The sequence below is a fragment of the Podarcis melisellensis genome (genome assembly GCF_964234715.1).
Source record: "Podarcis melisellensis genome assembly, chromosome: 1".
In the NCBI taxonomy this organism is placed as follows: domain Eukaryota; kingdom Metazoa; phylum Chordata; class Lepidosauria; order Squamata; family Lacertidae; genus Podarcis; species Podarcis melisellensis.
This window is the reverse complement of record NC_138528.1, coordinates 113,846,039-113,865,673: the sequence shown is the minus strand read 5'-3', so window position 1 is coordinate 113,865,673 and position 19,635 is coordinate 113,846,039. Positions and strand designations below refer to the sequence as shown.

Genomic DNA, 19,635 nt, shown 5'->3' with positions numbered 1-19,635 from the left:
AACTGGATGTACATTTCCAAAATATAATTAAAAACAAAATAAACCTACATACAGCAACAGTGTTTGGTGTTGTGTAGGCTCCTATGATGTAAGTAAGACCTGTTAAATCCAGCCCTGCCTGTGGCTTCTGGGACTAGGAGTGCTAAGGCCCAGTTTAGGCTGATTTGCCAGGTGTGGGATAGCCTGGCCACAGTGACCTCACGTCTAGACTACATAGTGTGCTGCATGTGGGACTGCCCTTGAAGACAATCTGGAGGCTGCGGCTAGTGTGGAATGTGACTGCTAGGCTGGTGAGCTCTGGCAGCCCGGCGGGGCCATCTGAAAGCCCTGCACTTTTTGCCAGTGAGCTATTGGGCCCAATTCAGTACTGGAATAAGGTAAAGGTAAAGGGACCCATGACCATTAGGTCCAGTCATGGCCGACTCTGGGGTTGTGGCGCTCATTTCACTTTATTGGCCGAGGGAGCCGGCGTACAGCTTCTGGCTCATGTGGCCAGCATGACTAAGCCGCTTCTGGTGAACCAGAGCAGCGCACGGAAACGGCGTTTACCTTCCCACTGGAGCAGTACCTATTTATCTACTTGCACTTTGACATGCTTTCGAACTGCTAGGTTGGCAGGAGCAGGGACTGAGCAATGGGACCTCACCCTGTTGCGGGGATTCGAACCGCCGACCTTCTGATCGGCAAGCCCTAGGCTCTGTGGTTTAGACCACAGCGCCACCCGCGTCCCTGGAATACAATGCTCTAAATGACTTAGGGCCCAAGTACCTAAAATAACGCCTTTCCCATCTTGAACTACGATCGGCAGGTGAGATCTTGCTAGTGCTGTTGCCACGTTTATCAGCCTGTGACAGGACCTTTACAGGGGTAGCTTCCTGTTTGTGAAATGCCCTCCCTGGTGAGGTACATCAGCCTCCTTCGTTTCCGGCTTTCAAGAGGAATCCAAAAAACGTTTCTTGTTTACCCACGTGTTTGATGGCTGAAAGGCACTGTTCTTGGCAACCTTGAAATCACTGGTTGATAAAGTGTTTTTAAAATGCTTTTAATAATGTTTTTGGTCTTGGTGTGTTTTCTGCCCTGGGCTTCTTTGGGAGGAAGGGTGGAATATATTGTAAGTTGAATGAACGAATCCAAAAAGCTGGAACAAATGGCCTGCCGAAAACTTTTTTATTGCCTACAGAGGCAATTAAGAAAGCATATTACCGTACCACAATGGTTAACTGATGTCTGTTTTTAACTTTTTTATATGCTTTTCATTGTATGTTTTAATTATTTTTTCCTGTAAATCTAACAAAGGGAAATTTTGCCAGGCCAAACCTGTCCTCCACGCTAACTAGCAAATACTGCTCCAGCAGCTGATGATTTAGGGTTTATGTCCATGTACCCAGAGCAACTATAAAAAAAGAATATTCATGAATAAAAAATTTTATATGTGAATTTATGTACATAGCCAGATATTATTGTTTTGATAATGTTACACTTAAATCCAGTTTCTTTATTTTTTATTTTTTGTAAAAAAAAGAACCTAGCCAGAAATTACACCAAGAATATGTTATCCAAATCTCAGTTAATCATCAAGTATGTTGTGTTCTTGAATCTGGATATAATTCACAACTTTTTTCATTTGAACTGTCTAAATCCTTCACCAAGTGTTTGCCAGTAGAGGCGTCATAGTTGACTACAGCATGTTGCTTTTTCACACTATGTGACTGCTGCATCAGCTCACAGCCACATTTGCCAACAAAAATAATCCCTTGTGGCAGCCTATGACAGGTGTCTCTACCTCTCACCCAAAACCAGGATGTTAATCTCATTTTCTGCTTAGTTGATAAATCCTCGCAAGGCTCCGTCATTCATATTGTGCACAGTGAGGATGTGAAGAGGAGCAAGTCCCATTGAGTTCAGTGGGACTTTACTCCCAGGTGTAAGATTGCAGTTTGCTGTTTGGAAAATAAGGCTTCTTTACTTCACTGAATTTGTGAAGAACATTATTTTGGGGTGTGTTGATATACTTCCATAGGATTACAGTTTTTAAAGAGGTATCCACACACGGCTAGTTCACACATAACATGTGTGCATGATTTGTTACCATGCGGATATCTGGCAAAATATATGAGACATCTCCTTTGAAAAGTGCTGAAGGAGCATCTCCACCCCCATCGTTCAGCCTGGATACTGAGATCCAGCTGCAAGACGTGAAGCTACAAAGAACCAGGCAGAGGGCCTTCTCAGTAGTGGCACCCGCCCTGTGGAATGCCCTCCCATCAGATGTCAAGGTAATAAACATCTGACTTTTAGAAGACATCTGAAGGCAGCCCTGTTTGATGTTTTATCGTGTTTTTAATATTCTGTTGGGGAAACCTAGCCATATGGGTGGGGTATAAATAATAATAATAATGGATTATCACAACTTTCTTTTTAACCTAGGATTGCTAATTTAGCCTAGGATTGCTAATAAGTGTGAGCCAGTTTACTGGTTGTTAACAGGGCTGGCCAACTCATGAGGCAAGGTGAGGGGACCGCCTCAGGTAGCAGGAACCACAACAGCAGCAGATCCCAATGTATATTTTTATTCCGCCCTTGTTCCTGATCTAGATTGTCACTCATCCCTTCTTCCCTGGTGGGGCTGGTTGTGCCATTTTGTGGTTTGCCTCAGGTGCAAAAATGTCTTGGGCTGGCTCTGGTTGTTAATACATTCATAATCAGCCAATAGTTCCCTGGATTAATAAGACTCATTAAATACTAGCAATCATGTACATGGCTTTGCTCAATAATTTTAAGAATCCAAAAGATGAGGGCAGTTTTGAAGGTTCAGTCCACCATCTTAATTCAAAATGGCATCCAACTGTATCCAAACATAGAAGAACTCCTGCTCCTTGAGCTTGGGTCTCCAACTGCATACGATCAAACAACTTGCTAAAACATATAGTTGATTCCCTGTGAAATACATGGATAAATACTTAAATAGGTAGTTTGGTTAGTTTTGTAATTTACAATGTACAGTAGTGCAGTGACGTGAAGGGGACTTAGTTGGCCCACTCAGGTCTCAGAGGTTGCTTTGCGTGATTGCATATATGATAGCAGTCCACGGGAAAGTTATTGCCACTGCTCAGAAAATTGCCTTACCTTAGAATAAGTGACTATTTCTGTTAAATGTTTGTAAATTCTTTTCTTGTAGGGTACTCAGCACAATGCAAGGCAGTTGCTTTGCTTAGAAGCTGATAAATGTTTTGTATACTTTGGAAATATCAGCAAAATAATAATCCTTTTGCTGTTGATAGCTACTGTTAGAAGATTAAAATGGATCCCACCAAATCCTCCGGAAGACCATCTCCTGGATTGTTACATAAATCTGCAAAATCCTGTTGCACTGCAAGGGCATGTTCACCATATGGCCCGTCATAATCTAGTGTTTCAGAAGTGAGTGGAATGAAAAATATAAGAGCCAATCTGTAATATTGGTTATAGATACAGTGGTTCAAACTTTTGCTGAGCCATAAGGCTCTCTGGATGGCCTTAGATAAGTCCCTTTTTCTTTGCTTGACCTTCCTCCAAAGGTGTTTCAGGATCATAGAATTGTACAGTTGGAAGTGACCACGAGGGTTGTTTAGTCTAGCTCCCTGCAATGCAGGAACATTTCCCCCAACGTGGGGCTCAAACCCACAACCCTTAAACTGAGAGTCTCATGCTCTGCTGACTGAGCTGTCCTGGCGTAAGGTCTATTGTTGTGAGAATATAATGGGGATGGATGAGAAGAACCTTGTATACACCACACTGTGCTCCTTTGAAGGAAAGGCAGGATACAAATGTAATAAAATAATTGGATATCCAGTACTCCTTCATATATACTGCATTGAACATCTGAAGGCAGCCCTGTTTAGGGAAGTTTTTAATATTTGATGAATTATTGTGTTTTAATCTTTTGTTGGAAGCCACCCAGAGTGGCTGGGGAAACCCAGCCAGATGGGTGGGGTATAAATTATTATTATTATTATTATTAATAATAATTTTATTATTTATTATTACAATAGTTGAAGTTCATGTATTCATCACTCTAACCCAATGGGGCTTTAGTGTTCACACAGATGTCATTCAGGAATAGAAATAAATGAGAATCTGAATAAGTACCTCTTAAAAGGATAACGGATTTATTTTCTGTTTCTCTGTTTTCTGTAATACCTTATTTTGTATGCATGGTGGTGCAGTCATAATTGAGAAAGTTTTTATATCGGTAATAAAAATGAAATTTGATTGGCTAGTAATAGAAGGTCCTGTTCGTGAAAACAATCACTTTGTCATGCAGTTCCAATTAACTGAAACTGCTGTGGTGATATAGCAGCTATAAAACATTGATCTTCACTGCATGTGCAATAAAACTGCTCTAGGGTGATTATATTATATTTTAATTTTTTGAAATGTATTTAGGAGATTTTTCTTGGCCCAACATTGGGTCATGACTTCTGTCTGGATGTTGACTTCCCGCCCCCCCTTCTTTAATGGCCTTCATCGTCTCTGGAGAAAGTGTATACAGTCTCTCCCGGTCTTAATAGCTTTGCTTTTCGTGCTTGTTCATCTGGACTCCTTTAAAAGCACAGAGAATGTTAGTTTTCTAAAACATTGCCCCCTCCACTTGGGAAGTTGCGTTTGTTTGAACATGCTGAGCAGAGTCTGTTGCTCTAATGCACTAATGATTAAATATAAAATGATGACCAAATCATTTATGAAGCGATAAGAGGCTTTTCGCGACTATGTTGACTGGATAATGAAGAAATCATTTGCTTGCATTTCTTTCTGCAAAATCTTACGGGTTTTAGCTGCGGATCAGCATAACACTGCTTTCTCACACCAGGGAAGCAACGTATTTTCCTCTGTAATGTTATAAATGGTAATCGTATGCCTTTATTTCAAACTGGTTGTCACACAAGCCAGTGCCGTGTTCTGTTTTGTGGAGACGTCTAGTGTAACCTGTTCTCCCATAGACACGTGGCGATTTATAGAGATTAATCGTATATGTATCACTCTCAGGATAAGAAAATGAATTTCCCATGCCACTTGGAAAGTGAACATCTTGGTTTTCAGATGGTATCAGACCTTAATCTTTCTTAAAGCGGCAACTTTGCTGAAATATCAGCTCGATAGTGTTAGGCCAGAAAAAAAAAACTGTTGCAGATGTGATAGATTAGTGGATGCAAAGAAGAGAGAATTTTCCTAAGCTCTCATTCGCTCTTTGTAAATGAAAAAGAAAATGAGGGGATTTTCTTTTCTGTGGTTGCTGCAGTGGGTGGGGAAAAGGGACATATTTATTTACCAAAGTTGAGAGATTTCCTTTCTAATCTTATACTGTGAGAAATGACTTAAAATGAAAACAAAAGCCAGACATTCACTGCATGCTGGCTGATCCCTTATATTTGCCAGACGTTCACCTTCCGAGCATCACAGAGTTGTTTAAAAATAAATCTCTTCCATGTAATTTTGATGTATGAGGTTGAACCCTGATTGCACTCATAATAAATATGTAGAATGCCACACAAAGTGCTTTTGTAGACAAAAAGCTACCTCTCTCCAATAAGGCCTCAAGTAACAAAGCAGACAGGATAACAAATGTGCCTATGTTAAACTAAAAAAACACAATATTAAATTGACATGTTGTACAATGTCTGCGACCAAAGTGTTGAGAAAATTTGGATATAAAAGGCAATCCCTCATATACACAGATATGTTGGAAAGCTTTTCATTTAACCAGTTATGTAAGCTGCATTTCCAACGTTTCTAATTTATATAACTTCTCCAAGGCTGAAATGGGTTTTCATTGATAAACCAATTCTATCAGATTCAGTAAAGACAGCCTACCTTGAACAAATCTTTGGCAAGTGTCTGTCACAAACCATACTCAAAATTTGAGAGTGCCTCTGTGATGTACGCTCCAGTACATACCCATCATTTGGTGGAGGTTTGCTATTAACTGTCTATTAACAGTCTATTAACTGTACAATCCTATGCATGCCTACACAGAACTAAATCCCATGGAGTTTAGTGGGGCTTCCTCTCTTGAACTTTTGTAGGATTGTAACCCAAATAGGGCTGAGTAATATCTGGTTTTCCACTTCATGATACATCACCAGCTAAACATTGCGATATACCAATATATCACACTGTCTGAAATAAATATGGAACTATGTAGAGCTGAACAGTAGGGCTGGGCGATATATGTTTTTCAACATTGCGATATATCACCAGCTAAGCTTTGTGATATACTGATATACCATGATGTCTGAAATAAGGATAGAGCTATGTAGAGGCACTGGCTGGCTTCACAGTTTTTCCTGCATTGTGATTTTTGCATAGCACGCACACACACACAAACACATATATGTTGCCAGGTCAAAAATGAGAAACTGATATCACAATATAGACTTCAAACTGGTTTTGAGTGATATATAGGCCAACCCTAACATGTGTCATGATTCATGATGTGTTACCAGGTTAAAAATTATGAAACCAATATCACATAATGGGCTTCAAACTGGTTTTGTGTGGTATATTATATATTGCCCAACCCAAAGCCTGAGTTGCAGAATGATCAACAGCATGGCATAGGAAGGCAAGTAGAATTGCAAGCCAGATTATAGCCTATAGAGCCAGGTATCCTCCCTATATCTGTCCAAGAGGGCAACTGGCAGTATGAAGAGCACATCTTGAGCTGCATACTGGGCCATAATATCAGATACCTGACAGCAGCATATAAACAAGTACAGTCGTACCTTGGATCCTGAACGCCTTGGTACTTGAACATTTTGGCTCCTGAACGCCGCAAACCTGGAAGTGAGTGTTCTGGTTTGCGAACGTTATTTGGAACCCAAACGTCCGACGGGGCTTCCGTGGCTTCCGATTGGCTGCAGGAGCTTCCTGCAGCCAATCAGAAGCCGTGCTTTGGTTTCCGACCATTTTGGAAGTGGAACGGACTTCCAAGGTACGACTGTACTCTGGTTTTGGAATTATGTTATCAGACGTATATTAACAAACTGGCTCTTAGGTTTATGAGGAGAGGGAAAGAGCAGAGAAAACGAACTCATGTGAGCCAGTGGAATACTCTTAAGAATAATTGAACACTTATCTTGTCGAGTAGGCGACCAGGTTGTTACCCGTTGTTGTTTTTTAAAAGGCCATGTGTTGGATCCAGAATTCACTCCTGTCAGTGACAGCACCCCCAAGGGCAGTTTCATTCAGAGGATGCCCCTGCTAGTGGGATGGGAGGTTACTTTTTGCTAGTTTTCCCCTACCCCCGGAAGCCCCCAGTGCCATAGAGGGTTGAGTGACTGGGGGTTGCAGGTGGAGGGGGAACCTGCAAAAGTCGCATTGCCTCTGCCAGCTTGAGTCCTCACCTGTATCAAAAGCCTTCCCATTCTATCTGCAGAAGGTGAACTCTGGATCCTGTGCCATGTTTTTTCTTGTACAGTGGTACCTCGGGTTACAGATGCTTCAGGTTACAGACACTTCAGGTTACAGACTCTGCTAACCCAGAAATAGTACCTCGGGTTAAGAACTTTGCTTCAGGATGAGAACAGAAATCGCGTGGCGGCGGCAGCGGGAGGCCCCATTAGCTAAAGGGGTACCTCAGGTTAAGAACAGTTTCAGGTTAAGAACGGACCTCCAGAATGAATTAAGTACTTAACCAGAGGTATCACTGTACCATGATCCCAGTTGAGTTTTGGGCATGGGGTTGCATCCAGAGAACTGAGCAGGAGGGAAATTTCTGCTGCTTCCGTTTGCAAATGCTTGCACGAGAAGAACACTCTAATAGATAGGTTCTGTATTATGCTCTGCAAGCAGAATAGCATTTTGGGATTTTGTTGAGTGAAAAATGTAAAAAAATCGTTTGTGAAAGATGTACTTCCATGAGCTGAAGTTCTCCTTTCTTATGTGGGAAGCTGCCTTTGGATCCAAACTATGGATTTTAACTAGAATTTGTCATTGGGCTAGCAACTGATTTACTGTGCTATTCTCGGTAATTACTCAGAAGTAAAGTTCAGTGGCACTTACTCTCTCTAAGTGTGTATAGGATTGCAGCCTCAGTTAGGGCGAGGAAAGATGATAGATGTGTTCACCTACTTCTGAACCCAGGAATATTTTTCATTTTCAAAATAAAGTGTATGTGTGGGGGAGGGGTTTGCTACATTTTTAAGAGCCTTCTCAATGAACTTGTTTTCTTGACCCTTTCTGGCGAAAGGTCTGAGTACATCTTGAAATTGATCGTGCCTTCATATAGGTATTTACGTTGGATGACGATGATGAGGCAGCTAATTCATAAAGGGATGTGTTTGTGCATTCTTTATTGATCACTCCTAATGGATGAGAGTTCTTCTTAACTGTTGTTCCAAACTGACTGCAGGCTTATTGAAGTAATAAAGGCTAGTTTAAAATTATCAGCATTTTCATGTGCCTGTGAGGCAGTAGAAGTATGGTTTAAAATTAACTTTTCTATTTTTAAAGGATAGCAAATAGGTGGTAAATTTGCCTATACATCTTTCTAGGAAACTGGTTATTTTTGAAAAAAATCTCCTGCGGAATCCATAGCCTTCCAGATGTTGTTGGACTCCAACCTCCAGCATTGTTTATTATTATTATTATTATTATTATTATTATTATTATTATTTATTATCATCGTCATCACCATCATCATTTATTTCTTTATTTCATAAAATTTACACACTGTTTGATTGAAAAACCCTCACAGTTGCAGATATGGCCATCTCTAATGGCCACAGGTGACATCAGTTGTGGTCTAGGAACATCTGGAGATGTTCCACAGGTTCCACATCCCTGCCAATGTAAGTCCTACTGGTACAAGTTCCTCCTGCTGACACAGCATAACCCCTGCTCAGTTGGGTTGTGAAAGTTATGCTGGGCGATCTCTGGCTGAGCCAGGATGAAGATGTATTGTTGGTGTGGTCCAGGCTCACTGAGGACAGCCCAATATCCGTCCATTCCAAACTTACTCATCCTGACTGATTTTGGGTATGGATTGTGCTGTAAGTCTTCCTAGCTGATGCTGAACTGGACAAGCGTATTGGCAAAGCAGCTACAGCAATGGCTTGCCTCGTCAAAAGGGTATGGACAAACGTGATGCCAACGATCAATGCCAAGACGAAGGTTTACCAGGCTTGTGCGTTGAGCACGTTGCCCTAAGTGAGTTGTGGGCAACTTACAACTGCCAGGAGCAAAGCCTCAATGCCTTCCACATGCACTGTGTCTGGATGATTTGGGGCATCATATGGCAGGACAAAGATGTGCTCTCCCAAGCCTACATTCCCATCATGTTTGCACTCCTGTCTCAGCGATGTCCATGCTGGCTCGGTCATGTCCACAGAATGGAAGATGGCAGGTTCCCCAAGGATGTGCTCTATGGGGAGTTGCCTTCAGGCACCAGGCCTGTTGGCAGACCAACCTGGCACTATGTCTGCAAATGAGACATGGAGGCTGGCAAGATCAGCCCTGCCCTGTGGGAATTCCTTGCAGAGAACTGCAATGCCTCGAGACAGACAATCTAAGTTGCGTTCCCATAGCAGTGACCAGAGGAGGAATGACTGGTGGGAGGAGGGCAGAGAGAAGAAAAGGCATGGTGCATCTGCAGCAGCACAACCAGATGCCTTCATCTGCCCCATTTGCAACAAAACACGTCTCCCCTATATTGGTCTCTACAGCCACAGCAGGTGCTGTAACTCTCCAAAGGTTTGATTTCACCCCCAAACATGCACTCCTCCATCGTCTCATGAGACAGATGGATGCCAACCCAGACTTCCTAGCTGTGGAGAAAGAACACACAGATCAGTCCATAAAGTTCTCCTCTCTCCTGTGAATAAGGCATTGATATATTTTGCTAGCAAAGGACTTCTTTTCTCTCAAGTCTTAATTTCTACTAGCTAGGATGGCCAGAGGTCAAACTTTTATGTGTTGTCCACCTTCGTGCCGCAAAGCAGGCAACCTGTACAGGCAAAATAACAAGAATATTGTGCTTGCATCAGGTATGCATGTTTGGGAAACATAGACATGTTTTTGTGGTGGAAACAGGAAAAGGAAGGACCTTGGTGAAATGCTGCAAAGCTTACAGGGGTGCTGAGGTGTCTTTGTGGAGATCTACATTCAATCTTTACATTTGCGAATAAAACCAAATACTACAAAATGCTCTAAGTCTCCAGGCTTCCAAAGGAATCCATATCCAAGCCAGCGCTACTCCTGAAGCTTCTCATTGCTTGGAGCAATGAGCATCATTGCAAGTCATTCTTGACGCTTCCCCCTTCAAACTAAAACCAGTTTTCATTTCTTGAGACATCAGCCATGTGCTTGGCTTTCACCCCTCCCTTCCCCTGGCATTAGTGTGATTTAGGCGAGATGGGCAAATAACAGCTAAAGACCGAAAGAATCTAGTTGCTGAAGGATAAACTTGGTTTGACTTCATTATTAGACAAATGATAAGTTTGTGTGGACTTATTATAACATTAATCAACCTGATGGATTGGAAATATGACAGAACTGAAGCAGCGTGTAATATTAGTGCCTATTATTCTACAAATTATGCCTTCACCTATTGTTCGCAAGGCAAGAGTCATGCTGTATATTAAAAAATGTTGTGTGCACATTTTCCCTTCTCTTGTTAAGATACCTCCCACCTCTTCACAGTTCTCATTGTTTTTCTTGCTCTTGCTAATTTGGAGGCTATTGCCTTAAATCCAAAGATCTAAGAAAAAGCATGAGTAATACTGGTGAGCTGTCCTTCGTTTAAAATGAATTGATTGCTTTTATTTGGGTTTATAGCCAACCCCCATTCCAAAAGCTCAGAATGGGCAACAAAAGCAACCCCCTCCCCGAAGAAAAATAATAATGGAATTCGCTGAAGTTTCTCTATGCTTCTTCTGTTTAATCCTGACCCTCAGAGGCTATTCTAAAAACCGGTCATGAAAATCTTCTGAATGCATTAATACTTCCATCAGCTTTATGGACTGGCAACTCAATGATGCTATCTATTTGTATGGGTGGAATCTAGAGTGGTCCTTCCATAGACAAGAGAAGTCTTTCAGTTCATGGTGAAAACAGGGATCCTGTAGAGGCTTCCCAAGGAAGGGGGAAGGAAAAGATTTCAGTTGATTTTCCCTTCCATGACTCCTATGCTGTTCAGAAGGATCCCCCAACCTCTCTTCTTCCAAGGGGCACAGGAATTGTTTATATTATTATTAACTGTACTTATTAAAAACAAGCTTCTAAAACTAATTTTTCCTGTTCAGTACTCCGTAGAAATCTTTATACAATACATTTGTGTTGCCTTTCTCATCTCCAGAATTTATTTCTCCAGGGTGCAAGCTTTGGTGTTAAAGTAATAAATGTTGTAACGAAAGAAAGTTTCGCTATAACACTTGGATATGATTAGTTTTTTTTCCAGGCGCATAGAGTTACAGATGCGTGTGAATGTATTTAATATTAAAGGTCAGGTTGCATTTCCGATACTAGATGCTTTACGGTCCCGTCCAACTTTTCTGAAAAGACAGGTTAGTATATTGCAAAAAGTGGAAGGGGCAAATAATTATACACTAGAGTGGTTTTGTTAGTATTCTGGTTTCCGGATCATGTAGAGAGTAATGTTTCCGACTGCAGCAAAAGCATTAGTTGTGGTGATTAAGTTGAGCCAATCATTTAAAGTTTATTTTATATATGAAAATGATTTGTATCCTGTGTATCCAGCCAAGTGGTATCTAAAGCAGCTAAATTGAACAGTATCTTAATTTTTACTCATAGACAACACATTTGAATGCGGATTAGTTCAGTGTGCAATTCGGGCATTCAGGCCACCATGCCTTTTAACCACACACTGCAAAGTGTACGGCGGCTGGCAGTGTTAGCATATCGGTACTGCTGATGAGTTGTTCAGTGATATGCATTCCCATGGTGCATGATGAATTGGTGAGACGCAAATTCTCAAGAGTAAAGACAATTTATACTCCCTTGTTTCCCCTTTTAATATAGCGCAGCGAAGAAATGTTGTACGTAACGGTTTTTCACGGTGGGTTCTAAAAAGGCATATTTCCCCACTCCCACAGTTTTCATTGGTTAAGTCATTTCAACATAATTTTATCTTTATGTTGCCTTTCTGCACACACACAAACAAACAATAAACAATCAAACGTGCTAAAAGTGGCTTACCAGAAAAAGAACAGCAACACATCTCAAAATCAACAATCGGAGGAGCAATTTCATCATAACAGGAATAATGAGACAGCAGCTTAATAGCAAATATATCAACAGTATACATTACACATCCTGGCAACAGCAGAAACAACAAGGGAGCTTGACAGTTTTAGTTTGGTCCCGTAAACGCACCTCCTGTGATGTTCCTCCCACATATATTTCATGTGAATTTTATCTTTATGAATGGCTCCATTCATGTGTTTAGCTTTCCAGATAACTTTTTAAAGTAAAGCTGGTTTAAAACAAAACAACAAAGCAAAGCAAAGCACACACCCCAAACTTTTCTTCCACTCCCAAATTCTCAGTTGTTCTTCAAACATTATTCTCCTGCTGCTTCACTTGAAAGGCGAGAGCTTGTTAAGAATATTTTGGCACCTTCTTCAGAAGGTGTACTCCCTCGCGCATGAGTGCATCCTCCTTCAGCATATTCTTCCATTTCTTTAATGCTTGATGGTGTTTCATTCAAAACTTAAGTGTGTATTTTGACGCTTCCTCCCCCCCTTCATCCTTTTCTTAACCATGTCAATATCAATTTGATTAACTCTTCTAAAACATGTCATCTTCGCCAGTAACCTCTTTGCCATTTTATCTAGGCTTCATCTTTATATTATCTGGGTTTTAATTTTGCAGCACTAGTTTGCCAGGCCTTTCCCACTTCATTGAGGTCGAAACTGAATTTGGCATAAATGCATCAAACTTTTGCAGGGTTGTTGTTGTTTTTAAATGCAAATGGCGTCAGCTGAGTGGGGAGCTGGTAACTGACAGGGTCAGAGAAGGGTGGAATCTTAACCATTTTGTCCTGCTGGCATATTGGACCCAATCCCTCTTCTGAAGCTGTTTGCAGAAAGGAGAATAAAGGGGTTAGGGCAATTGGATGTAGATGGGCTTACCTGTAGTGGGAGGGTAGAGAAGCTCATGACCACATGTTGTCGTGATTGGTAGGTATTTTGTGGTTTGGCCATTTTATATTGATTTATTGTGTTTAACAGTCAGTATCCAGCTAAACAGATCCACTACTGGATCTGCTTGTGAAAGGATCTGCTTGTGAAAGGATTTCTGCTTGTGAAAGGCAACTTTCCCTCTCCTCTTCCCTGCCCCACACCTTTCCAAATCTGCTCTGGATGATTGGGGGAAATCCCCAAAAGTGACTGAGGATAGGGAGGAGAAGTTCCGTGGTACTAACAGATCTGTTTAGCTGGATACCACCCATTGTATCTTTCTTTTGTTCAACGCTTTGGGGTCCTTGGGCCCCAAAGTGGTATATAAATATATTATAACAGTAACGTACTCTAATGGTTTGGCAGATGTGTGATTTGATGTGTGTCGTATAATAGGCATGTTATGGTGCTTATATTGGTAAATGTTTATTAAGGTGCAGATCTTGACGCCTCGCCTGTCTAGGACAGGGTTTCCCAGACTTGGGTCTCCTGCTGGTTTTTTGGACTACAACTCCCATCATCCCTCGCTATCAGGACCAGTGGTCAGGGATGATGGGAATTGTAGTCTCAAAATGTCTAGAGGGCCGAGGTTGAGGAAGCCTGATCTAAACAGAGAGGGTTCTGGTGTTTTTTGTTTTTGTTTTTAATAATAAAACCCCTATGACTAATGCTCATTTTGGCTTCTTTAAATTCTGAATGAATCCAATTCTTTTCTTTCTCCTTCTGCAGCTGCAGAACCTTGGCCTCAGAATGCAGCGTTGTATCAGCCGCTGAAAGGTGAGTACTTTATTTTTTGCACTTAACCGGGGGGGGGGGTGGGCTTCATTAAATATGCAGCGATGTAATTAACTGGAGCCTGGCGGGTGCGAAGGGGTGGGTGGGTAAGTGGGGAGAAAGAACCTTGTTAAAACGAGCATCCTTTGTGGTGGTCGTCCGGCCATAGGTTTTTGCTAAACTGGTACCTGCCAATATAAGCCAGCTATTCATGGCCTTATAAGGTCCTTGGTTTATTATTGACTCATTATATTGGCTGCTGTAGGCAGTGTAAAATGATGTGGTTTGCAGGCCCAGTTGGCAGATTTACTGCGCCAATAGCTGAGGCAGCAGATTTTTGAAGTCTTGTGGTAAAGTGGGCTCCCGGTAAAAAGGAACTGTTAAAATGTATAGGCTAGGATGGTTCAGGCTCCCTTTAGCAGCTCTTCATATATCATCAGATCACATTATGGCCCCCATTTGGGGCTCAGCAGCCTGCTACAGTTGTCAGAAGACTGCAAAGTAATGAAGACTAATAGGTAGCAGCCCTAGTCTTCTAAGCATGGGATTTTTATTGCTGTGTACTTGTCATCTTTCTTTTGTGTGACAGACCTAGACACAGTGCGCAATATTAACTGCAAGCTGGTTTTATATATATATATATAGATAGATAGATTTCTGTATGCTTTTACTTTTTAGCAAGAGGAATTATGAAGTTGTTTGTTTTTATTTCTATTAGGAAATGAATAATTGCCCGTTTATTTTATTTTTTTTAAAAGAAAAAGCCCAAGGCATGCGCACACACAAGAACTTACACACACACACACACACACACACACACGAGACACATGCATATCGGTTAGGGATTTTAACTGTTGGGACCATACGATAAATTGCAGGGCAGAGCTAAAGGAAATATTTCTGAGACCACAGGCTTCCTAAAGCTACATTAATGTAATGGGGCATGTGATTCGTGTTAAATCAGTTTGTCTCCTTATGTTTGTACACCATTTATTTTTGCACCCCCAAATGATCTGCAATTATCCATTGGGGAAGGAGTCATTATTTCCAATAATTGTCCTGCACTTTATTTATTTATTTTACAGAGGAACAAGTTTTGCTTTCTGATAATGCTGCTTGTCTTGCTGTTCAGGTAAAGGCATCGTTCTACTTTCCTACTTGGCACGTGTTTAATGTATCCGAGAACAACTGGCCCCATCCACTGAACATTTCATTAATGCATGCCCTACTGAAATGAAAAAGGACTTTTGCACCATTGTGTTGTATTGTGTTCTCGTTGGATGTTCACGGGCAATGCTCTTTTCTCTCTGGAGGCGGAGCAAAAATGTGAAGCGAAATATTTTATCGCACTTCAGCTGTGTCTAGACAACGTGGTAAGCCACAAACCAGGGCTTACTGTGAAAGAGTAGCATGCCAATACATGCTTCCGGATTGTTCCCACCGTGATTGTGTTAGCATGAGTAGGAATAACAAACCACGAGCCTTGGCGTTCCGTGAGGTCCGAACCAGCCCTTGTGGTTTGTTTCTCTCTAAGCGTGCTATGACCCGGAAGCCAAGAACAAACCTTGGATTCAGATTGCGGTTTCTTTGAAAAGAAATGTCACTATTGCTGTGCATCACATTAAGTCCTGGCTAATGGTTTGCTGCTTCCTCTTGCATTAGGGGAGGAACGCACTGATGGATGTTTGGGTAGCATGAACTCAGATGCCATTCTGTCATGGCAAGCCATGGTTTATGGCTCGCCACGGCATCCAAAGGGGACTGCTGTCCCCACCTTAGGCGTTGTCAGTGACATTTGGGCCAGTCATCCATGACAAGATGTACTTTTTGAGAGAGGAGCAGCAGGACACAAGGTAGTAAAGGTAAAGTGACCCCTGACCATTAGGTCCAGTCGTGGCCGACTCTGGGGTTGTGGTGCTCATCTCGCTTTATTGGCTGAGGGAGCCGGCGGACAGCTTCCAGGTCATGTGGCCAGCATGACTAAGCCGCTTCTGGCGAACCAGAGCAGCACATGGAAACGCCATTTACCTTCCCGCTGGAATGGCACCTATTTATCTACTTGCACTTTGACGTGCTTTCGAACTGCTAGGTTGGCAGGAGCAGGGACCGAGCAACGGGTGCTTACCCCGTCGCAGGGATTTGAACCGCCGACCTTCTGATCAGCCAGTCCTAGGCTCTGTGGTTTAACCCACAGCGCCACCCGCGTCCCAGGACACAAGGTAGCAAGTGGCAATATTGTCCCTAACACAGCATGAGCTCATGTATTTTATCCAGAACCATACGAGTACAGCATTAGATGTCTTGCAATCTGCACTGACTCAAAGCAGGGCCTTAAGTGTAGCTGCCCCTCATAGACTCATAGAATTGTAGTGTTGGAAGTGACCCCAAGGATCATCTAGTCCAGGGTTCAGCAATCTTTTTCAGCTGTGGGCCAGTCCACCGTCCCTCAGACCATGTGGTCGGCCAGACTATATTTTTTGGGGGGAAATGAACGAATTCCTATGCCCCACAAATAACCCAGACATGCATTTTAAATACAAGGACACGTTCTACTCATGTAAAAACACGCTGATTCCTGGACCGTCCGCAGGCAGGATTGAGAAGGCGATTGGGCTGGATCCAGCCCACAGGCCTTAGGTTGTGTACCCCTGATCTAGTCCAGCCATCTGCAATGCAGGAATCTTTCGCCCAACCTTGTTCTGTGGAACATTTCTGCCAAAATACAACAGGCACCCACTAACCCCAGCCTTCCTAGCTGGATGAATAGGTCTCTGCTATGAGTGCCTGTTTACTATTGGTGTGTGTTTTTTAAAAATCTGCTGCTATTTTGCGTATAGTTTTAAACTATTTTTAGCTGTTTTTATTGCCCTCTGCCCATTGCCTTGGGATGTGTGTGCAAGGAGATAAATAGACAATAATATATCCATATACAGTGGTACCTCGGGTTAAGTACTTAATTCGTTCCGGAAGTCCATACTTAACGTGAAACTGTTCTTAACTTGAAGCACCACTTTAGCTAATGGGGCCTCCCACTGCTGCCACGCTGCTGGAGCATGATTTCTGTTCTCATCCTGAAGCAAAGTTCTTAACCCGAGGTATTATTTCTGGGTTAGCGGAGTCTGTAACCTGAAGCGTTTGTAACCTGAAGTGTATCTAACCCGAGGTACCACTGTACACACACCCCTTCCATATCTGTAGGCTTCCCACTGATGTCATTTGGATATTTATCCTCTGCTATATTTTATAGCTGACCCCCCCCCCCAAGTCAGAGGAGTATTTGTATACAAAATTAAACCTTTATACTCTGTAAAAGTTTATATGCAAGAACTAGCAGCCTCTGGTGCCTTATTCAGAATTAAAATTGGGTAGGATGCCCAGTTTTTCCATAAGCATTTGCTGAAGAAGTGGTTTGGATTAGCATTACATGCAAACTGAGCCAAAGTTGAAGTGAAAAAGGATATTTTATGTGCCATAGAGGGCAGATACAAACTTAATACTACTTGGAGTTGTACTACAGTTGTACCTTGGTTGACGAACGCCTTGCGACTCGAACGTTTTGGCTCCCGAATGCCGCAAACGCGGAAGTGAGTGTTTGCGAACGTTCTTTGGAACACGAATGTCCAATGCGGCTTTTGCAGCTTTCACGGCTTCCGATTGGCTGCAGGAGCTTCAATCAATTGGCTGCAGCCAATCAGAAGCCTCGCCTTGGCTTCCAAACATTTTGGAAGTTGAACGGACTTCCGGAACGGATTCCATTTGACTTCTGAGGTACCACTGTGCTTGGAATTTGAAACGGGTTTCTCAGAAGACAAACAGATGTGAACCACCCTGAGACCTCTGTGTATAGGGTGGTATATAAATTCAGTAAATAATAATAATAGTAATGTCTTCAGAGCTGAACAGCGCTGTTAAAAAGGTATTTCGTTTTCTCTTTTCTCGTTTATAAATGGGGGGGGGAGAGGGAACAGTGACATAATTGTTTGCAGTGTTGAAAAAACAAAGTTCATAATCGTTTTGAAATGTTTCCATGTTCTGTATTAAAATGACACTCTTAAAACGTAAGCAAACTACGTGAAATGTAAAAAAGACCAAAAACCGAGGGTGATAGCCAGTCTTAGTTATACTCAAGAGTAGACTTCATGAAGTCAATGGACTTGAAAATCTGTTGATTTTAATAGGTCCACTCACTGGACATTGATCTAGGACAAGTAAATTAGAACTAAGTGAAATTTACAGCTCAATCCTATACATGACTACTCAGAAGTACCGTATTTTTTGCCTTATAGGGTGCACTGGCCCAGGCCCATAGGACGCACCTCGTTTCTTTGGGGGGGAAATGAATAAAAAAAAAATTATTTCCCCCCCAGCCGCGGGGCTGGGGTGGGGGAAGCCCGAGCTTCCCCCGACCCCAGCCCCCAGAACAGGCTGCTATCCGCAAGCCTTGCGAGCCCGGCGGCAACCCCCCCCCGGGCGCCTAAGGCTTGTGGACACCTGCGCGAAGCACGGGGCATCCTCCGGAGGGCGCCCCGTGCTTCGGGCTGCAGGCTGCTACCCACAAGCCTGGAGAGCCCACGGGAACTCCCATCGGGCTTGCAAGGCTTGCAGATAGCTTCCTGAAGCCTGGAGAGGGGTCGGTGTGCACCGATGCCTCTCGCTCTCCAGGCTTCAGCGAAAGCCTGCATTCGCCCCATAGGACGCACACACATTTCCCCTCCATTTTTGGAGGGGAAAAAGTGCGTCCTATAGGGCGAAAAATACGGTAAGTCCCACAGAGGCAGGAATCCTAGGCACATATATGACCTACTGTGTCTGAATGAGAGTTACTTCTGAGTAAACATGTACAGCATTGTGCTTATCAGAAGGCATACAAAGATGTAAAGGTTTATTAAAAGTAATACATAATGATAAGCCCAAAATGTAAAAAGTCACATTCAGAGAAATGTTTGAAAAAAGCAAGAAATTTACATGTTAGTAAAACTATGCTGCAATCTTTTTAAAAAGTGTTTTTCAACTTTTAATTCAAAAAGGGTTGTTAGATGGGGGAAGTGAATAAAGTACATAAATAATACTAATTTTGATGGGTGACACTGATCGCAAGAACCCCCAGTTATGGGGCACAATTGTAGCTAATAATATTGATTTCCACTAATGTGGAAAGCGCTGTTATTTTGATAAGCAAATATTAGTGTAATGTATAATCATTTTAGCTAATCCTTGGATAAAGAAGTACGGTAGATAACACCATTAAAAGTTTTAAACCCTATATTATAGTTTTTGGAATACACATGTGCATATAAAGCAAGTGTTAATAATTACCTTCATCAGGATAATAATCTTTTTAAAACAAGGTTCCCCCCCCCCGAAGGAGCATATTGTTTGATTATTTCCATTTTGTTGTTCTACACATGTCACTTAGATGATAAATTAACCATAATATATTAAAAGAACTTCTTTATCTTCAATATTCTTTGGTCTGACAGCTGATAGTAGCCATGACTATAAATATGATTTCAACAGATATCTGATTTTAAACTTTATGGAACAATTTTCTTTGATGTAAGGGGATGGTATCTGTTTTAAGAATCTGTATTAAGAATACACTGCTGATTCCTTTTTTTTTTTTTAGCATACTTATTTTTTCTAAATAATAATATTGCTCCAATCTGTTAAGGTTAGTTTACTAGCT

At 42.0% G+C, this 19,635-nt stretch overlaps 1 protein-coding gene and 1 long non-coding RNA gene across 2 annotated transcripts in view; both read left to right on the top strand.

Moving 5' to 3' along the window:
- The window catches only part of MTX2 (metaxin 2), a 38,964-nt gene that overhangs the window by 725 nt on the left and 18,604 nt on the right, over window positions 1-19,635 (top strand). Inside the window, exons 2-3 of the mRNA XM_081898958.1 lie at window positions 13,905-13,952; window positions 15,035-15,081. Coding sequence (XP_081755084.1) covers window positions 13,905-13,952; window positions 15,035-15,081 — 95 coding nt within the window. The remainder of the gene's footprint in view (window positions 1-13,904; window positions 13,953-15,034; window positions 15,082-19,635) is intronic.
- Window positions 17,850-19,567, top strand: LOC309363829. Its single transcript, XR_014165603.1, has 2 exons — window positions 17,850-18,217; window positions 18,714-19,567. It is a non-coding gene; the product is annotated as an uncharacterized lncRNA (long non-coding RNA).